The 17,855-nt window shown below is 35.7% G+C and overlaps 1 protein-coding gene across 8 annotated transcripts in view; it reads left to right on the top strand.

Annotated features, from left to right (window-relative positions):
- The window catches only part of CHD2 (chromodomain helicase DNA binding protein 2), a 179,146-nt gene that overhangs the window by 94,627 nt on the left and 66,664 nt on the right, over nt 1-17,855 (top strand). For 7 of the 8 annotated variants that reach the window (XM_077124105.1, XM_077124107.1, XM_077124108.1 and 4 more), the window contains 7 exons: nt 1,476-1,638; nt 1,950-2,102; nt 4,791-4,862; nt 7,894-8,043; nt 8,770-8,918; nt 10,388-10,484; nt 11,023-11,115. In XM_077124105.1, coding sequence (XP_076980220.1) covers nt 1,476-1,638; nt 1,950-2,102; nt 4,791-4,862; nt 7,894-8,043; nt 8,770-8,918; nt 10,388-10,484; nt 11,023-11,115 — 877 coding nt within the window. The remainder of the gene's footprint in view (nt 1-1,475; nt 1,639-1,949; nt 2,103-4,790; nt 4,863-7,893; nt 8,044-8,769; nt 8,919-10,387; nt 10,485-11,022; nt 11,116-17,855) is intronic. The other variant, XM_077124111.1, reaches the window with a different exon arrangement.

Here is a 17,855-nt window from a genome sequence, read left to right as displayed (position 1 = left end):
TTTGACCTTATCTATCTCATACCCATACCAAAAATCCCAGTTATGAACTACATTAACCTAATTCATACCATATGTCACCAATATATGAATAACAAAAACAGATTATTATTTTATTATTTTCCAGTAGTTTCTTTTAAGGTATATCCCACTAGAAATTGACACGAGTCTTAAAGTACTTGGGATAGTTTCCCAAGTATGTGTGTAGTTAGACTACCAACTGGATTCATAGGTGTATTTATTTCATTTTAGGTTTGATTTTTTTATGGGTTGTTTTAATTTTGTTTTACAGTCATTTAAAGTATTTATGAAGTTCCAAAGTCAAAGCTCTGAAACATGGTATATTCAAAGAACTCTACTTTTCCATTCTAGTCCCTCTTTTCCTATAGGGAATTATTTTCAAAATTTTAATGCTGATCCTTCCTTTTTTAATTTTAATATATCAGCAATACATTCTACCTTTTTTTATTGCCTCCCTCCTGTTAGTTAAGTGGTAGCATACTATTTGTATTTTAACTATCATTTTTCTCTAATGATGTGTTCTGAAGAATACTGCATTGTAATTTATATAGATGCTCCTCATTTTTTTTTTTTTTTTTTTTTTCTCGGCATGGGCAGTCACTGGGAATTGAACCCGGGTCTCCAACATGGCAGGCGAGAATTCTGCCGCTGAGCCACTGTCTCACTGCCCCCCTCATTTCTTTTTATAACTGTATAGTATGCCCTTTTGGATATCTTACATAATTTATTTGATCAATTACCTATTGGTGAATGTTTGGGTTTTTTCGTATACTTGCCTGCAATGAAAAATTCTTAAGCATTCCTCTTTGGCAGAGATTCCTTAAAAGTGTAATTGCTGAGAGAAGCATAAAGAAAATTCCAGCTTTTCAGAAAAAGCATTGTTAATTTTAGGGATTTATATTTAAAGCTTGTGCATTGACAGGCATAAATATATACATATTTCTTCTCCCCTCCTTCCAAATATGAGTATAAAGCACACTTAAGTCATAAGATTTTACTATATTAAAATACTCTTTTATAAAAATTTAAATGGGTGCATATTTTCTATTTTATGGTATATCTTAATTTACTTAATCATCTGTTGTTGAACAGCTTATTTCCAATTTTATAGTCAATACAGTTTATTTTTCTTTATACTCAAAGATAATCCTTCAGTGACAATCTTGTGTATATATATGTATATGTGTATATGTATTTGTTGTTTTGTTTCCTTTTAATATTCCTGTGAATCATGGTGCTCGGTGATTTTAAAATTCTCAAAAAAGTGATTAACATGCTAAATCCATCTGCAGATTTGAGGGATACTAGTTAGATGGCAAGAATGCGGACAACTCTCCCTCCTTTTTAAAACTTTCTTGGTTCTTTTTTTTCCAGTAATACTAATTTTTCTTATAATCTGCTACCTCAAGTCTCTATTTCTTTGAATCTAATGATATTAATATAATTTTTATTCGTAGATGGATTCTGACCCGGAATTACAAGGCTCTTGCCAAAGGAACAAGAGGCAGTACCTCTGGTTTCCTTAATATTGTGATGGAGCTGAAAAAATGCTGCAACCACTGCTATCTGATTAAACCCCCCGAAGAAAATGAAAGGGAAAATGGACAAGAAGTTCTTCAAGTGCGTAGTTTGCTAGTAATTACTTTTTCAAAAACAATTTACTTTAGATAGATGCTTTTAATTAGGATACTCTTTTTCCTCCTTGATGAGTCTTCAAGGAGCATTAAGAAGCTATAAGGATAGGTCAGAAAGGTTAAATAACTGAAAACTGTGGAAAGTAGATATCACAGATAGCAAGTAAAAAGAGCATTTCAGAAACTGCTGATCAGTTAGATTGCAGTAAAGATGACCTAAAAATTTTGACTCTTGGAGATGAAGGGCAGATTGAAGTATGGGTTTGAACTTGATTGAAATGTTTTTTAAACCTTCAGTCTCTGATCAGGAGCAGTGGCAAGCTGATTCTATTAGATAAATTGTTGACAAGACTTCGAGAAAGGGGCAACCGAGTCCTTATCTTCTCCCAGATGGTGAGAATGTTGGATATCCTGGCCGAATACCTGACTATTAAGCACTATCCTTTCCAGGTAAGGATTCTGAGTAACCTGGCCCTGTCTCTCTCTCTCTTGCTTGGTTGTATGGGCTGCTTGCTAACTATCTTAAAATAGATCTTGCTTGAAAAAATTGAGTTTAAGTTTCCAGCAGCATTTTAAAAATTTCTGTGGCTTTAGGCTGCACTCTAGTGAAAATGGTCATGTGAGGATCATTTCTTTCATTTTTCTTTTTTGAATAGAGAAAGGAAAAGTGGGCAAGAGAAAGATAAATTAGATGATGTCTTACAGCTCCAAGTCTATGGTAAAAGTAGAGAGGGAATGTGATTATAGAAGCCCACATCCTAGAAGGAAAGAAAAAGGGAGGTGACTGTCATACACTCTCCTTAGAGAAAGTTGTCCCTTCCACTGGTCAAGAAAGCAGGAAAACAATGGTACCTGAAGGTGGTCCCTGGATTAGCTGGTGATGGCCTCCCTTCTTTTCTACAGAATTACTACTAATTTTCATGTTCTCTCAGTTATCTGAGGAAAAGAGTATCTTCATAGTGAAAATTTTTTTGGTGTTAGATTATGGGAAGCTCTCTCTGATCTGTTTATAAATATGTAGCAGTGTACCTTTACTCTTGCAGTGCTTTGGTTTTTAGATTTGTTAATACTTTTTTTTTAAACTTTGAATGGATAGACTGGCCTACCAACTCATAATTATACTGAAATGTAGAGTCAGTGATTGCCACCCAAGAAGGCCAAGATTATGAGACTTAGTAATTGACTTAATTACTGATATTTAATATCAGTAAATATTAAATATTTTATTTAATATTTAAATAAATATTTGATATCTATTAATAATAAATTACTATTAATACTAAATTAAAACATTTAATTAATTATTTTTTATTTATTAAAAGGAGGATATTAAAAGGGATATTAAAAGGGTATTTAAGTTTTCTGATTTCATTTCAAATGTAGACTATGAACCTGCCATTTGGCATATCTTTGGTTTAAAAGTTCTGAGTTGGTAGTCAGTGAGAAAGAAGAAAAGAGGATTCTATATGTGATTTACCTTTTTTTTCAAGTGGCCATGGGTCTGGTGGGCAGAGCTGTGGGGTAGGGCACTGCAGGTCTAAAGACTCTGCTGCCAGGCAGTCATTGATCCTTGGTGAGCTGACATCATCACTCGGGACATTTTTGCCTTCTGTAAAATGAGGTATTTTGCTCATGTCACCTGTAGATTATGAGAGAAAGAAATGTGAAAATGATTTTGAAGAGTAGGAATGGTTTATATATACAGCATACACACAATCATTCTTCCATGTTTATTTCACTGAGTATATGTTTTATTTGTGGTGACGTTGTTTTGTTACTAGAACTGATCTACACTCTAATAAAAGAAGTGTGTGCCACTAGTCCAGAGCTGTCTTGAAGATGGCAGTTTGGCTGGTTGATTAGAATTCCCTAGTATATTTTGCACTGATTGCAGATTGTAATGTTTGGAAAAGCTGGGATACATGATCAATTTGTATGTGGAAGCTGCTGATTATATGAAAATCCACCCATTTTTGCAAACATGCATTTTAATATTGCAAACAAAAATATAATCTGCAAAGACAGTGCAGCAAGGATGCTTAAACTCATGTATGGAATTGCTTTCCTACAATGAATTGTCCTTTATAAGGCCCCTTTCAATCCAAATGTTAAGATGTATTTACACAAAGCACTGATCAACAGTGCAGTTTAAATCTTTAAAGTCTTGACTAGATGTTAACTTTAAAGATACTATTTCCTCTTATTTGAAAGGTTCTTGATCGTAACATGGCATGAGCCAAATAAAAGGTTCAAGGATTTTGTTCCCCTCCCTCACTGATAACTCCTCCTAGAATTGTACTGAAAAGAAATAAAGTCTTGAAGTGAAAGCAGTTCTTCACATTTGTTTTGGAAAGGTCCTAATATCAAATGGAAAATGATATACCAAGCACAATGCAGTAAAGTCCCTTTCTGATGCACTGATGCTGAATTTAAAATGTAGTGCTTTTCCTAGTCGGTGAATTGTTCCCTTGCAAAATCCTAGGAACAAAATTCACTATAAAGAGTAATGTATTTATGATACTTCTTTAATTCCCATAGGGTCAAGAATTCTTAAGAGATTCAGAAATATAGACTTGCCTTAAACTATTTAGTGCTCTGTATGTCAGTTGAAAAGCACAGTTGATCAATTAATTTTACCATTTTCAATATTGTGACAAAATGTTCCCTAAACTAAATAATGTAAATAATGTTGTTTTTGTTTGTATATAACACTTTCATAACCCTAATACTTTTAGCTGTATGAGCTATGAAGCATCAGTTTTCAGCAGGAGCTGTTAGGTAACTACCAGTACTACTTTTCCTTAGTTTCTCAGGTCCTACAGATATAGAAGCAGACAAAGCCTCATAAAAGTTGGGTTGCTATTTTTCTCCTTATAGGTTCTGGAAGCCATTCTAATTCTTGGAAAATCCTAAGACATCCCTTTGAATCAGAAACTTTTGACCTTGAGATGTAATAGGAGAGCTTGGTCCAATCAAGTAGACTGTGCTGCTTTCAGCCCAGCCTCTTGACAGCCCAATGCATTCCAGTTGTTTTTTACTCAGTGGCTATTGGGGTGTTAAAAGCTTGTGTGTCTGGTGTTCTATTATGAGTGTAGTTGATCTTCCTATCTTAAGATTTTCTTGTGTTTATTTTTGTAGCGCCTGGATGGTTCCATCAAGGGAGAAATCCGAAAACAGGCACTGGACCACTTCAATGCAGATGGTTCTGAGGTATACCATGCATAGTTTGTTATTTGGGCAGCTTGGGCTCTGTATCAAGAGGAAACCCTTCCCAGCTTAATGCATTCTGTTTCAGAAGTAATTTATAGTGCAACTTTCTTGCTTTGAAAGAAATGAAAACTCCCTAATATAGAAGATACCTATTAATTTGTTTGTCACTCCAGAAAAGCATATGCATGCTTGTCTCCCCTGGTCTGGATTAATAAAAGATAGCAGCTAATGAAAGATATTAGTTCTGATACCAACTGAATGTCTAATAGCTTCCAGATACCCAATTTGGGGGCCTTTGAGAGCAGTAAGGCAAGGGTAGGGGCCAAGAAAGGAAGAGTCTGCCAGTAAGATTAATTTAGAAGTATGTAACATCAGAAGGATCTCTTCTGTACTTTTTTGGAAACTGAGGCTAGAAAAGTACTTTCTACATCTCAGATCATTGGATTTCTGGAATGATGTGACTTAATGCTCTTGCTTTGGCTATCAGCAACATTTTTTTATCAATAAATTTCCTGTTTGGTTATAAAGTATTTTGCATTTTGAGCATATATAGAAGAGCTATTTATGACAAATTAGAAAGTGTTAACATTGTAGTTTGTATGTATCAAACTATTAAATGTCATGAAATTTGAGAGATGTGAAGGAGAAGAGATTTGGTGTAGGTAAACTTTAACAATGTGTGCAAAAGGAAGCATTGGAGAGAGCCAGAATTAGAACTAGAAGTGATTTGGAGAGAATGTTGGGATGTCTCAGCCTGAACTGTTCTGTGTAGGCTTAACTTTCTACTTTCTAAAGAGCTTTAAAAATTAATGTCTGTGTCTATTACTCTAGATTCTAGATATGTTTGTAAATAGGCCTGTTTATACTATGATATTCTGGCTACTTTTGTAGCCTAAATTTTCACTCTCTTTGAGGGGCGTTGAGCACTAATGTATATTAGTATATATAATGTAGTAACCAAGGCTCTGAATTGTTGAGGATAAGAGGAATTGAATTTCTAACAGCATTGATCATCATCTAATTCCCATGCCTCTTCCTCCTCCTTAATTTTCTTATACTATAAAGTCACAATAATTCCAATATCTACTTTATAATAATGCTGTGAGGATTAAATGTGATAATCAACATAAATCGCTTCGCACCATTGCCTTGGCACCTAGTTAGCACTCAATAAATGTTAGCTGTTTTTGTTATTTAGTATTTGTTAAAAGTTGATTGTGTTTCCTACTCTTAGTTTAAGAAAACTCTATGAGTTTAATGTTGCATACTGCTTTTCCTCAGAGAAAAGCTCAAGTTCTTCATAAATCCTCCCTCTCCAAAAAAACCCCCACACTCCTGGTAATGTCTATGTATAGAATGCAGATTCCACCATTTTCTGAAAATTTGAGTCTTTTTAAAACTGATTTAAAAAATTAAATACTTTACCTTTGGAGAAAAATATCATATGTTCAATTTAGAAAATTTGGAAGGTTGTGAAAAGTACGAAGTAGAAAAATAATACCTAAGCCCCATTCCAAAGAGAACTCACTGTTGATTGTGTGTTTCTGTTCATCCTGGATGGAACTTTTTATTTATTTATATACTTATATAGTTGAGATCATGCTGCATACAGTTTTGTTGTCTCCTTTCATTCAGAATTATACTTTGAGCCCTCTTTTTCCCATGTCATTACGGATCTTTCAGAATTTTAGTTTATAATATTTTCTCATAACTATACCATTATTTAACCATTTTTTTGATGGATTGTTAAGAAGATATGAGCAATTAAAAAATACATTTTGCTGAAATGCTTTTCCCAAACAATTTGTATTCATACTGTTTATGGATACACATTCCCGTTTTACCTCACCCTCGGCATCATTGAGTTTTTACCTCTGTCAATTTGATAATAGACAAAAATAACATCTTATTATAATTCATTTATGTATGATAAAGAATGGCATGAAAAATTGCTTATATGACCACTTAGTTTTAGGTTTCTCATTCTAAATTGTCTGCTATTTACCTTCAGACTTCTTTAGGGTCAACTTGAGAGTGTGTTCTTGCTTGGATTCTTACCTAAAGAAATGTAGAATATGCATCTAGAGACCCTTGTTAACCAGTTGCTTATTAGGAATTATTTAAAATCCTTGTGTAACAGCTATCTCTATTTTTTATTTCTATGGCATAATGCTTTTGAATGTGCCTATTAGAGGGTGGAGAGCTTTTCATTTAATCTATGCATGAATACTAAATACAACTTTTTATCAATATGTACTCAAAATGACCAGTTTTTAAGTGCCGGTTCTGTGCCAGGAAGGTGTCCGGCCTTTGATATGCGTCATCAAATTCTTTGAGGTTAGAAATGCTGTTGGATTTTTTTTCTCTCTCACATAGTTTATTTTCCTCTTTCTCCTTTACCGTCCTGGGCATTCAGACAGAGGCATATACTGTGGCTTGCCCAGTCTCTGTTCACATTGCTATGGGAATAGGTCTCTTAACACGTGAGGTTCTTCAGCAATGCCTGTGCTGGTTTTCTTTGTGCATGTTCTGTAGTGAGTGAGAAGCCCATGCTTCTTAGCAGCTCCATCATGTAATCTGTTTAGTGTAGTGTTTCACTTTAACAGATGAATCAACATTTGTGTAAAAAAGTTTCCTTGTTTATACTGACTGCTTTACATGGCACAAGCCTCCTTTACCTTGAAAATAATGTCCAGGTAACTTGTGGAATGATCCCCTGATAATTGAATTTGTCTGTTTTTTGTTGACATCTTACATACTAGTTTTAGCCAGGAATTAACAATGATTTCTTCACTCCTGGTGCTTTACCAGATTCTGCTCTGCTCCTTAGTTCACTGCATTCTTTCCTCTTAATCAAATAAAAATTCACTGTCATCAAGTCCCTGACATTCTTTTAGCTTTCATAAAGTTTGTCCATCGTATCTCACTTTTCTTCACACCTGCAGGGGTTTCCAGGTATAAGGGCTTATTGGACTGTGAAACTGTTTCTGAGAAGGCCACTGCATAAAGTAGTATATTGCATTGTGTACAGGACTTCTGTTTCCTGCTCTCGACACGGGCTGGTGGCCTGGGAATCAATTTGGCATCAGCGGACACAGTTGTCATCTTTGACTCTGACTGGAACCCCCAGAACGACTTGCAGGCACAAGCCCGAGCCCATAGAATTGGTCAGAAGAAGCAGGTCAGTGGGGAGTAGGTTCTGGATATGGTTTATCTGTAGAGGGAGGAGAGAAGGAGAGATTTAACTCTCTCAAGATTGTTTCTGAAATGCTTTCCTCCTCATTTTGCTTTCATTTCCTCAATGATAGATTTCTATTTGTTAACTACTATGTCTTAGGCTTAGGATGAGCCTCTTAAGGAACTTTTCTTTCTTTGTTTTGAAAAGATAAATATACCACTAGTGACTGAATTTACCCCAAGGTTGATGAATAGACTTAAATTGAGCTTTTTCTCTGTTTTAATATGGAGAAGTTGTTAAATATTCTACGTTGATCAGGATGGTTTTACTATACTTGACCTTACTAGCTGTGAGGTACATTTAAAAAGTTCACCTTTTTATTTTTCTTATATGAATTTCAAAGTCTGCTCTGGTGTTTGGTAACTCAAAAATTTCATATTCTGCCAAAGATTCATTTTCGGTGAAACTTTCCATCAGTGAAACTATTCTTTAGTGAAATGTTTATCATTAGAACAAGGGTACAATTACAGTCCTTTAAAGGCAATTTTATTTAAGAAAGTAAGCTGCTCAGATAGTAAAATATATCTGCTTAAGTTGCCTGCCTGGATGATGGATTATAGTAATTTATAGCAGTAGATAAGAAACCTTTTTTATTTCTCCTCCTTGGATTTAGACAGAGATGACTTTTTTTTTTAACCAAGCATAAGTATAACATTTCTTTTTCTGCAGGTGAATATTTACCGTTTGGTTACAAAGGGGACAGTAGAGGAGGAGATCATAGAACGGGCCAAAAAGAAGATGGTATTGGACCATCTTGTGATTCAGCGCATGGATACCACTGGCCGGACAGTTCTGGAAAACAATTCTGGAAGGTCCAAGTAAGTACCAGAAAAGATTGGGGATGCAGGTGGGATCAAATTGATTTTAGATCAGCATTTGATATAATTCATTTTTCCAGTTGGATTCTCTACAGCAGACATTAGTCCATTAATTATCTGGAAAAAAGGCCAGTCCATAAGTACAGAAAGGAGGGCATTTTCATTTTATTTTCCTCTTCTTGTTTTCTTATTTTGTTGCTCATCAGCCCTCTGCTTTCATGCTGTCCCTCTTTCTTTCTTGCCCCTTTCCCTTGCCTTTTCCTTTTAGCCCTGCATGTGACAAATAACACAGCTGCAGCAGTGGCAGCTGTGTGCTTCCCGTTAGGCTTTCATCCTGGCCTCCTGTTCCTTTGGCTCTTCAGCAGGGGAGATCCACCTGATTGAGTTGGCAGCAGTTTTGTTTCCTTACTATGTGTGAAGGTGTTTGTATGGAGATTCACAGTTCTGTAATTGAAAAGTTTCATTTGAACAGTGTTTAGGAAGACAGATATGTGCATGGAATTCAGTGAACCATGAGTTTCACTCAGTTTCCTAAACTAAGGAACATAGGTGATTCACATCTTTCTACTTGAAAGCTTCGTGTAAACAGTGTTTAGGAAACCTGAAAATTGCGTAGACGTGAGTGATCCAAGCATTTCAGTTTCCTAAACTAAGGAACAAAATTGCATCTCAGCCTTCTAATTGGAAGTTTCTTATGTTTCAAGTGTTTAGAAAGCCAGATAATTGAATAGAAGTGTATGAACCATGTGTTTCACTCAGTTTCCAAAACTAATTCATGGCTTTCTAATTTGAAGTTTCATGTGAACAGTATTTAGAATGTCAGCTAATTGCTTAGACGTGAATGAACCGTGCATTTCCTTCAGTTTCCTCAGTTTCAGGAACAAAAGGGTATGGGGGAAAATAGTGAACTTTTCAAAAAGTTGGTTTTAGGAGGAAGAACAATTTCTTTCTTCTAGAATTTAAATTTTTTGACGATATTTGAGTTTCTACTATGGCAGCTTTATAGCCTATTATAGGTGAATTCAAATTAGTCTTCCCCAAATAGGATATTTTCAGGTAATGTTCCACTCAAGAAGAACCTAGATGAGAAAAGCTTGTTTCTTAGGTTTGGATCAGAGGTGAGGGAGTTGAAAATCTTTAGTGAATGATACCTTTTTCAGTCAGTGGACAAAGTGAGTGGTGATTACAACTCAGTCTCTCTTCTTGTCTGATCGTCTTTCTTGGCTAATCATGTAACAGATGACCCAACAGGAAAATAATTGATTTTGACCTTGTCTTTGGAAATGACAAAGTTTATCACCACAGATTATCATATGGATTAAAACAAATGAAGTATTCAGGACATCATTTTTCTTGGGGAAGAATTTATATTTTCACCAGTAATTTGATTAAAAGGAGATAGATATTTGGAACTCCTAAGAGGTGATTTGATGTTCCTAAGAGATTGCACCTGTATTTTACTTCTACAGCTCAAATCCTTTTAATAAAGAAGAGCTGACAGCTATTTTGAAATTTGGAGCAGAGGATCTCTTCAAAGAACTTGAAGGGGAGGAGTCAGAGCCTCAGGTAATTAACAATAAGAAAAAAAATGGGTTTTGACAAGTATCATATGTGAGAGTCTAAATTTTTCCAGACAGCAAATTCTAAATCTGTTGGAGGCTTTTATGAAGGAAGAGTAATTACTTAAATGAAATTGTTTGGTGCTAATAACCCAACCCTGGGCGGTGCAATGGTGGCTTAGTGGCGGAATTCTCACCTGCCATGCCAAAGACCCAGATTCGATACCCAGAGCCTGTCTATTCCAAAAATAAATAAATAAATAAATAACCCAGCTCTCTTTTCTGATATTCCCTTTACCCTTTAGTCTCCAGTCTATATGCTTTATATCTAAAGTTTCAAATTATTTTTTATACCCTGACGAAAGTAAAATTTCAGACATCACAGGAAAAGAAATAAAATTCGAATAAAAAATAGATAGAATCCTCATATACTTTTCTTATTCTTTCCTATTTAATGCAATAAAATTTAAAAACCAAAACTTTTTCAGTGAATGCTGCTCACTTACTGCCTTTTCATCATATTTTTACTGCTTTTGATTTTTTAGGAAATGGATATAGATGAAATCTTGCGCTTGGCTGAAACCAGAGAGAATGAAGTGTCAACAAGTGCAACAGATGAGCTTCTGTCACAGTTCAAGGTATGAAAATTTTTGTGGAATAGGACCCACATCATTGAAACATTGATAAATAATAACTAATCTCTGTGAGCATTGTTTTTTTTTTTGAATTTTTAAATTTTGAAATAACTTCAAACTTACAGGAAAATTGCAAAAATGATATAAAAACAATGCATGGAATTCTAACATATTACCACCCAGACACCCAGATTTACCAACTTTTAGCATTTTGCCATATTTGTTATATAATTGTGTCACTCTGTCTATTCATTTTATAAACATTTGAAAGTAGGTTGCAGACATCATGCTCTTCTAAAACTTATCCCGTCTGTGTGCATTTCCTAAGAGCAAGGGCACTCATGTAACCACGTTAAGTACAGTCATCAAGTTCAAGAAATTTAACATTGACACAAAGCATATATAGATCATATTCCTTTTTTTTTTTTTTCAGTTGTCCTAATGATGTCCTTCGGGATATTTTCTTCTCTGTTATTAGTTTCAGTCCAGGATCATGTATTGCATTTAATTATTGCTGTCTCTTTAGTTTTTCTCCATCCCTGTTTCTCTGTTTTAAAATTGTGGTGACAGTATTCATTTTCCAGAGCTTGCCTATGCCAAAAAAAAAAAATGGGAACATATGTACACTATAGAATTTCCCATCTCAGTCACAACTAAACATGTGATTCAATGGCATTAATCTCATTGAGTGTTGTGCTGCCATCATCACCATCCATTACCAAAGCCTTCCATCAACCCAAAGAATTCCTGAGTGCTTTCTTTATGCTAAGTACTCTGCTTTTCCCTTTACCTGAATACTCATATCTTAAATATCCTTCTCTGACTTGTAAGTATATTGGAAGTATAACTGCTACAGTCCTCCCCATGAATGTCACTGGTCATTCTGCCCAGAGTTAAGTGTGTAGAAGAAAAGAAGTTGGTAAAGAGGACTGATAAGTGGAGTAGGTTGTGAACCAGGATAGTGCTCCTTTCCTGTAAGTGAGGAGGGTTGTGTGTGAAAATTTTAAAATCATTTGCTGAAGAGAGAGCAAAAAGGTATGAAAACAGAAGGTGATAATTAGGAAAATATTGGGACTTGGTAGGAGTGGTTTCATTTTCTTTTTTTGTAGGGAGATAAAAGGTGATCAGTGGTGTCTGATGTAACAGAAAATGGCATCAGGATTGAATGCAGAAGGAGGACACCAGGTGAATAGGAGGTGGCAACACTGAGTATAGATAGGAAACTAATTCGTAGGGATAGAAGGGTAAAGCAAAGCAAGGTTTTTCAAAGTTTTACCGTGTATTTAGGTGGAGAAAAGAACTTGAGAATAGGGAGACACTGAAGATTCTAAGGGAAGAAGGAAAATTTGAAGGTACACGGCTCCAGAGGAGACTGGAAAGGAATATGTTAGGGATTAAATCATAGTCTCTTTCTTAAAAGATATGCTCAAATCTTAATCCTTGTTCCTTTGGGTATGAAGCCATTTGTAAATATAACCTTTTAAAGATATTGTTAGTTAAGGTATGACCAAATTTGAATCAGAGTGGGTCTTAATCCGTATGACTGGAAGCTTTATAAAGATAGGGAATTTGGATACAGTTAGTCAGAAGAAGCTAGACGTTAAAAGACAGAGAAGAGAGAAAAATCACCTTGTAATGGAGAATTGTCATCACCAGAACACTGCTGATCCCAGAAGAAAGCATAGCCTTGCCAGCATCTTTTTTTTTTTTTGACATTTGCCTCTTCTTTTTAAAATATTTTAATGTTTTTATTGACATTTTTGTTTTATCTTCACACACCGTATAGTCCATTCAAAGTATGCAATCAGTGGCTCACAATATTATCACATAGTTGTGTATTCATCACCATGATCATTTTTAGAACATTGGCATCAAAGAAAAACCCATACATCCCCATACCCCTTAAACCTCATTGACCACTAGTAGCATTACAATCTACCCCAATTTTTTTTACCCTAACCCCAACCCCCCCACCATTATTTTATATTTTTTACTCATCTGTGCATACCCTGGATAAAGAGAGTGTCAGGCACAAGGTTTTCACAATCACACAGTCACATTATTATATTATATTTATATTATTATATTAAAACTATATAGTTATAAAATCTTCTTTAAGAATCAAGGCTACTGGAACATAGTTTCAGGTACTTCCGTACAGCCACCCCAATATATCATAAACTAAAAAGGAATAGCTACATAATGCATGTAAAGATTGACCTCCAGAATAACCTCTTGTCTCTGTTTGAAATCTCTCAGTCACTGAAACTTTATTTTGTCTCATTTCTTTCCTCCCCTTTTTGGTCAAGAAGGCTTTCTCAATCCCAAGACACTGGGTTGCATCTCATCCCCAGGAGTCATGTCCCATGTTGCCAGGGAGATTTACATCCCTGGGAGTCATGTACCACCTAGATGGGGTGGACAGTGAGTTCACCTGCCGAGTTGTCTTAGAGAGAGAGGCCACATCTGAGCAACAAAAGAGGTTCTCTGTGGGGTGCCTCTTAGGCATTATTTATTTATTTATTTTTTGCATAGGCAGGCACCAGGAATCGAAACCGGGTCTCTGGCCTGGCAGGCAAGACCTCTGCCTGCTGAGCCACCGTGTCCTGCCCTTAGGGCATTATTATAAGTAGTCTTAGCTTCTCCTTTGCAGGAACAAGTTTCATAGGGTCAGGTCCCAAGATCAGGGGCTCAGCATATTGATTTGGTTGTCTCCACGGCTTGCGAGAATATCAGAAATTTCCCAGATGGGGAAGTTTAATATTTCCTCCTTTCTCCCCAGTCCTCCAAGGAGAGTTTGCAAATAATCTTTTATTCTCTGCCCAAAGAGAATATATTCCTCTGGGATATATTGGGGCATCACACTAACCTGGACAAACCAACAAGTTCTCGCTCCCTATTTAAGATTGTGTAATTACGGTGTTTGAATAAACTAATCATACAAGTTAAATTAGATAATGTGCTACCAGAATGTAAATTTTGCACCATATAAGTATCTCTTCCTTTGGTCTTACACAGAAGTTGAAGTTGTAAAATATAGACCATATCATCCTTTAGCCTGTATTCTAATTTATCTTAGTCCTATCTATATTAGCTTCATTCATATCTCTAGTCAAAGTCTCACCACTGTTTCAACTTTTTTAACAGTTGTTGTATGGGTTAATGCTGCCTTTCATAGCTTCAGGCCTCTAACCCTGAGTTTCATGTGTTATACAAATACCTGAAGTTCCAGGGAATGACCAGCTTATATACAAAGAGCTCAGCATCTCAGAATTTAGAAATAACAATTGCAGCTCTGGAATAAATGTGACTACTATACGAGCTTACAGTCTAAGACCCTCTGTGATAGGCTCCAACCTGATAACCCGTGCTTCTGACTTCAGTTCTTTGAGTGTGTATATTATAGTTAGTCCATGTGATTGAGGCATAATAATATTTGTCTTTTTGTTTCTGACATTTCATTCAACATACTGTCCTCAGGGTTCATTCACCTAGTTGCATGCCTCACAACTTCATTCCTTCTTGTAGCTACTCACTAGTCTTTTTAAGTATACACCACAGTTCCCTCTTCCATTCCTCAGTAGATGTACCCTGAGGCTGCCCCCATCCATTGCAAATTGTGAACACTGCCTCCATAAACACCAGTATGCCCATGTCCATTCATGTCCCCACTCTTGGTACCTCCAAGTATTTATCTAGCAGTGGAGTTGCTGGATCATATGGCAACTCCGCCTCTAGCCTCCTATGGAACCACCACACTGTCCTCCAGAGGGGCTGCACTTCTCAGCTTCCCAACCAAGAGTGAATAGGTACATCTCTTTCTCCACATTTCCTCCAGCACTTGTGTCTCTTTCTTCATTTTTAAATAGTTTATTCACATGACATACAGTCAAACCTAAGTAAAAGCTCAGTGCTTCTTGGTATAATCACATAGCTATCTACACCTTTGCCACCACAATCTATATGAGGACATTTCCTTTTTTTTGGTGAAGAATCCCATACCCCTCCCTCATATCTCCCTCTTATTGACATTAGTTTTGCTATATTGCGTTAGTTATATTCAGTTGGAAGCATATTATAATGTTAGTTAACAATAGACCCTATCTTGCATTGATTGTGTTTTTCCTGTTAGCATCCCATCCCATTTTCAACACCTCGCAATGCTGATATTTATTTGTTCTTCCTCATGTAAAAACATTCTTGTATTTGTACATTTTAGTCACCATCATTGTCTACTTTAGCCATTCCGAAGTTGTACCATCTCAGTTGTTATTTTCTAGCTTTCCTTCTAGTGTCATACATACCCCCCAGTCCTTCTCCCTCAACCATACTCATATTACCACCATTTGGTGTAGTTATGTCATTGTACTACCATCAGGTAGTATTGTACTATCCATTTTTGAATCTTTACAGTTGTCCTGTTGCACATCCAATCTCCATCCTCTTTCTATCTCCTAATAACCTGTGTTCTTAACTTTAACTCTCATAGTTCACTCATTAATGTTAATTCACATTAGTGAGAACATATAGTATTTGTCCTTTTATTTCTGGCTAATTTCACTCATCATAATGTCCTCAGGTTTCATCCATGTTGTTACATGGTTTATGACTTTATTCTTTCTTTACAGCTGTGTAATATTCCATTGTATGAATATACCACAGCTTGTTTAGCCACTCATCTGTTGATGTACATTTGGTCTGTTTCCATCTCTTGACAGCCACGAATAATGAAACATCTTGATTTTGAATTTTTAGTTTACAAAATTAAAACGATGCTTGTTTAAGCCAACCAATGTGTGGTATTTGTCATAGCAACTCTGGTGAACTGAAACAGTATATAATTAAAAGTACAGCTGGAGGAATAGGCTTTTGAAAGAAAAAGGGAAGTACATTTTAGGAAGAAGGAGGTGGAGAGAAGTGATGTTTGAGTATGGTTGGTGACTTTAATTGCTAATAAAATAAGATGTCTGTTAAAGTACCACAGGTTTAGAACAGCCCTAGATAGTGGCGGGAGTTACGCAGAGAAATTTGACAGGGAGTCAGCTGAGTTTATATGATACAGCATTGCAGTAGACCCAGTCAGCAGGATTAAGTGACATCCTCCAGCAGTACTTGAGGTCTGAGAAATGGAATCAGTTGGCATCCCAACTGGGGTTGGCTTTGGAAGCATAGGGAAGTCTGTCACTGGGATTGGAGGAGACATGGATGAAGCGTGTGGGAGGAAGAACAGTACTGCGTGATAAGTCCAAGGTTGGCCGTGTGTGCAAGTTAAGTGGGAGGACATGGAAGGTGTTGCATGGGCCAGAGTGCTCAAGGATAATAGTCAGTGTATTGAGGATGCAGAGGATGGAATGGAGAGTGATAAAAGTGAATTGTTAATGTTTCGAGTGGATTCCATTTGTACGATTACTGCTCCCTTCTTAGTACTCTTCATAATGGTGTTTTGGTCAGATTTTATATGGTTATGCATAAACATTTCTAGATAGTATAGGTTAATGAAAAGTGGTCTGCAAAAATTACTGAATTTTTAAAGTAATTCTTAAAATTACTTCAGAAAGTTATTTTTGACTTTCTAAAACCCTTTTGGCTTTTATGCTTTTTAGCACCTGGACAAGTATTTGATCAATGGGTAGGTGTGTGCTTACCATATGGGCTCTTTATTTGTAGAGTTCTTCAGCTGAATCACCCTTATTTTTTCCTTGATAATTTTTTTTTTAGTGATAATTTAACTTGGAAATGCAACAGTGTTTTTTTTTTTTGAGACAATTTAAGGTGGTCATTTTCTTAAGTAATAACCATTGTTTGTGTAACTCTTACTATGTTCCAAGCACTGTCTTGTGGTTTACATATATTAGCTGCTTTAATCTAAATAGTTTATTTAATTTGACAGTAAGCTATTATATAGTAGATATTATTATGTTCATTACAGGTAAGGAAACTGAGTCATAGGGAGCCTGCATAAATTTCTTAAGGTTACAAGAAATTTCTTAAGGTTTGCATAAATTTCTTAAGGTTTCTATAAGTGGTAGAAACGTGATTACAGCATAGGCAGGCAGGTGATCTGGTCTCCAGATTCTGACCCTTAATCACTACGCAGCTTTTGGAAAAGTTGAATTCCCGACTGCATGAACTACCAACATAAATGCATGTTTATATCATTTGTATCTGGCTGTTTTAAAAATCAGACCTAAAGTAATTACACAGTGATAATATAAGTGATTGGTCAGATGTTCATTTTATAAAACAAAAATACTAACTTTTCACGCTCAAGAATTCTAAGTCCAATTTATCTTGGAATTAAAAAATCTCCTCACTAAGATCATATCCTTATTGAAAGTTAAAGAGTTAATTTTAACCAAATGTCACAAAATTCTGACTTGACTTCCTTTCAGCTCCAAAAGTCTGTTGTAGACTTCCTGCTAGGCGTTAATGAATATAGAGAGTGGGGAGCCCATGTCTGGGGCCTGCCTACCACTGCTTAGAGGCTGGCCAGGGTTGTTAGCTGTTTCTTTGTAGTCGTAGTCTGGGTCTTTGACATGCAGTTGTCTTTCTTTCTGGCATACATTTTGTTTTAGTACATATATTCAGATATTAAGATAATATTTAATATGAAACACAGAATGTTCTAATTTTTAAAAATTTTCTGCTTTTTATAGTCTCATTTTCATTCATGAGACTACAGTGCATTTTTGAGTATATGAACTCATGTTTTCTTTACCTTTATACTTTTGATAGAAATGAAT

Source organism: Tamandua tetradactyla, chromosome 12 (assembly GCF_023851605.1).
Source record: "Tamandua tetradactyla isolate mTamTet1 chromosome 12, mTamTet1.pri, whole genome shotgun sequence".
In the NCBI taxonomy this organism is placed as follows: Eukaryota; Metazoa; Chordata; class Mammalia; order Pilosa; family Myrmecophagidae; genus Tamandua; species Tamandua tetradactyla.
Note: the sequence above shows the minus strand (reverse complement) of the source record. Positions and strands in the feature narration are given on the sequence as shown.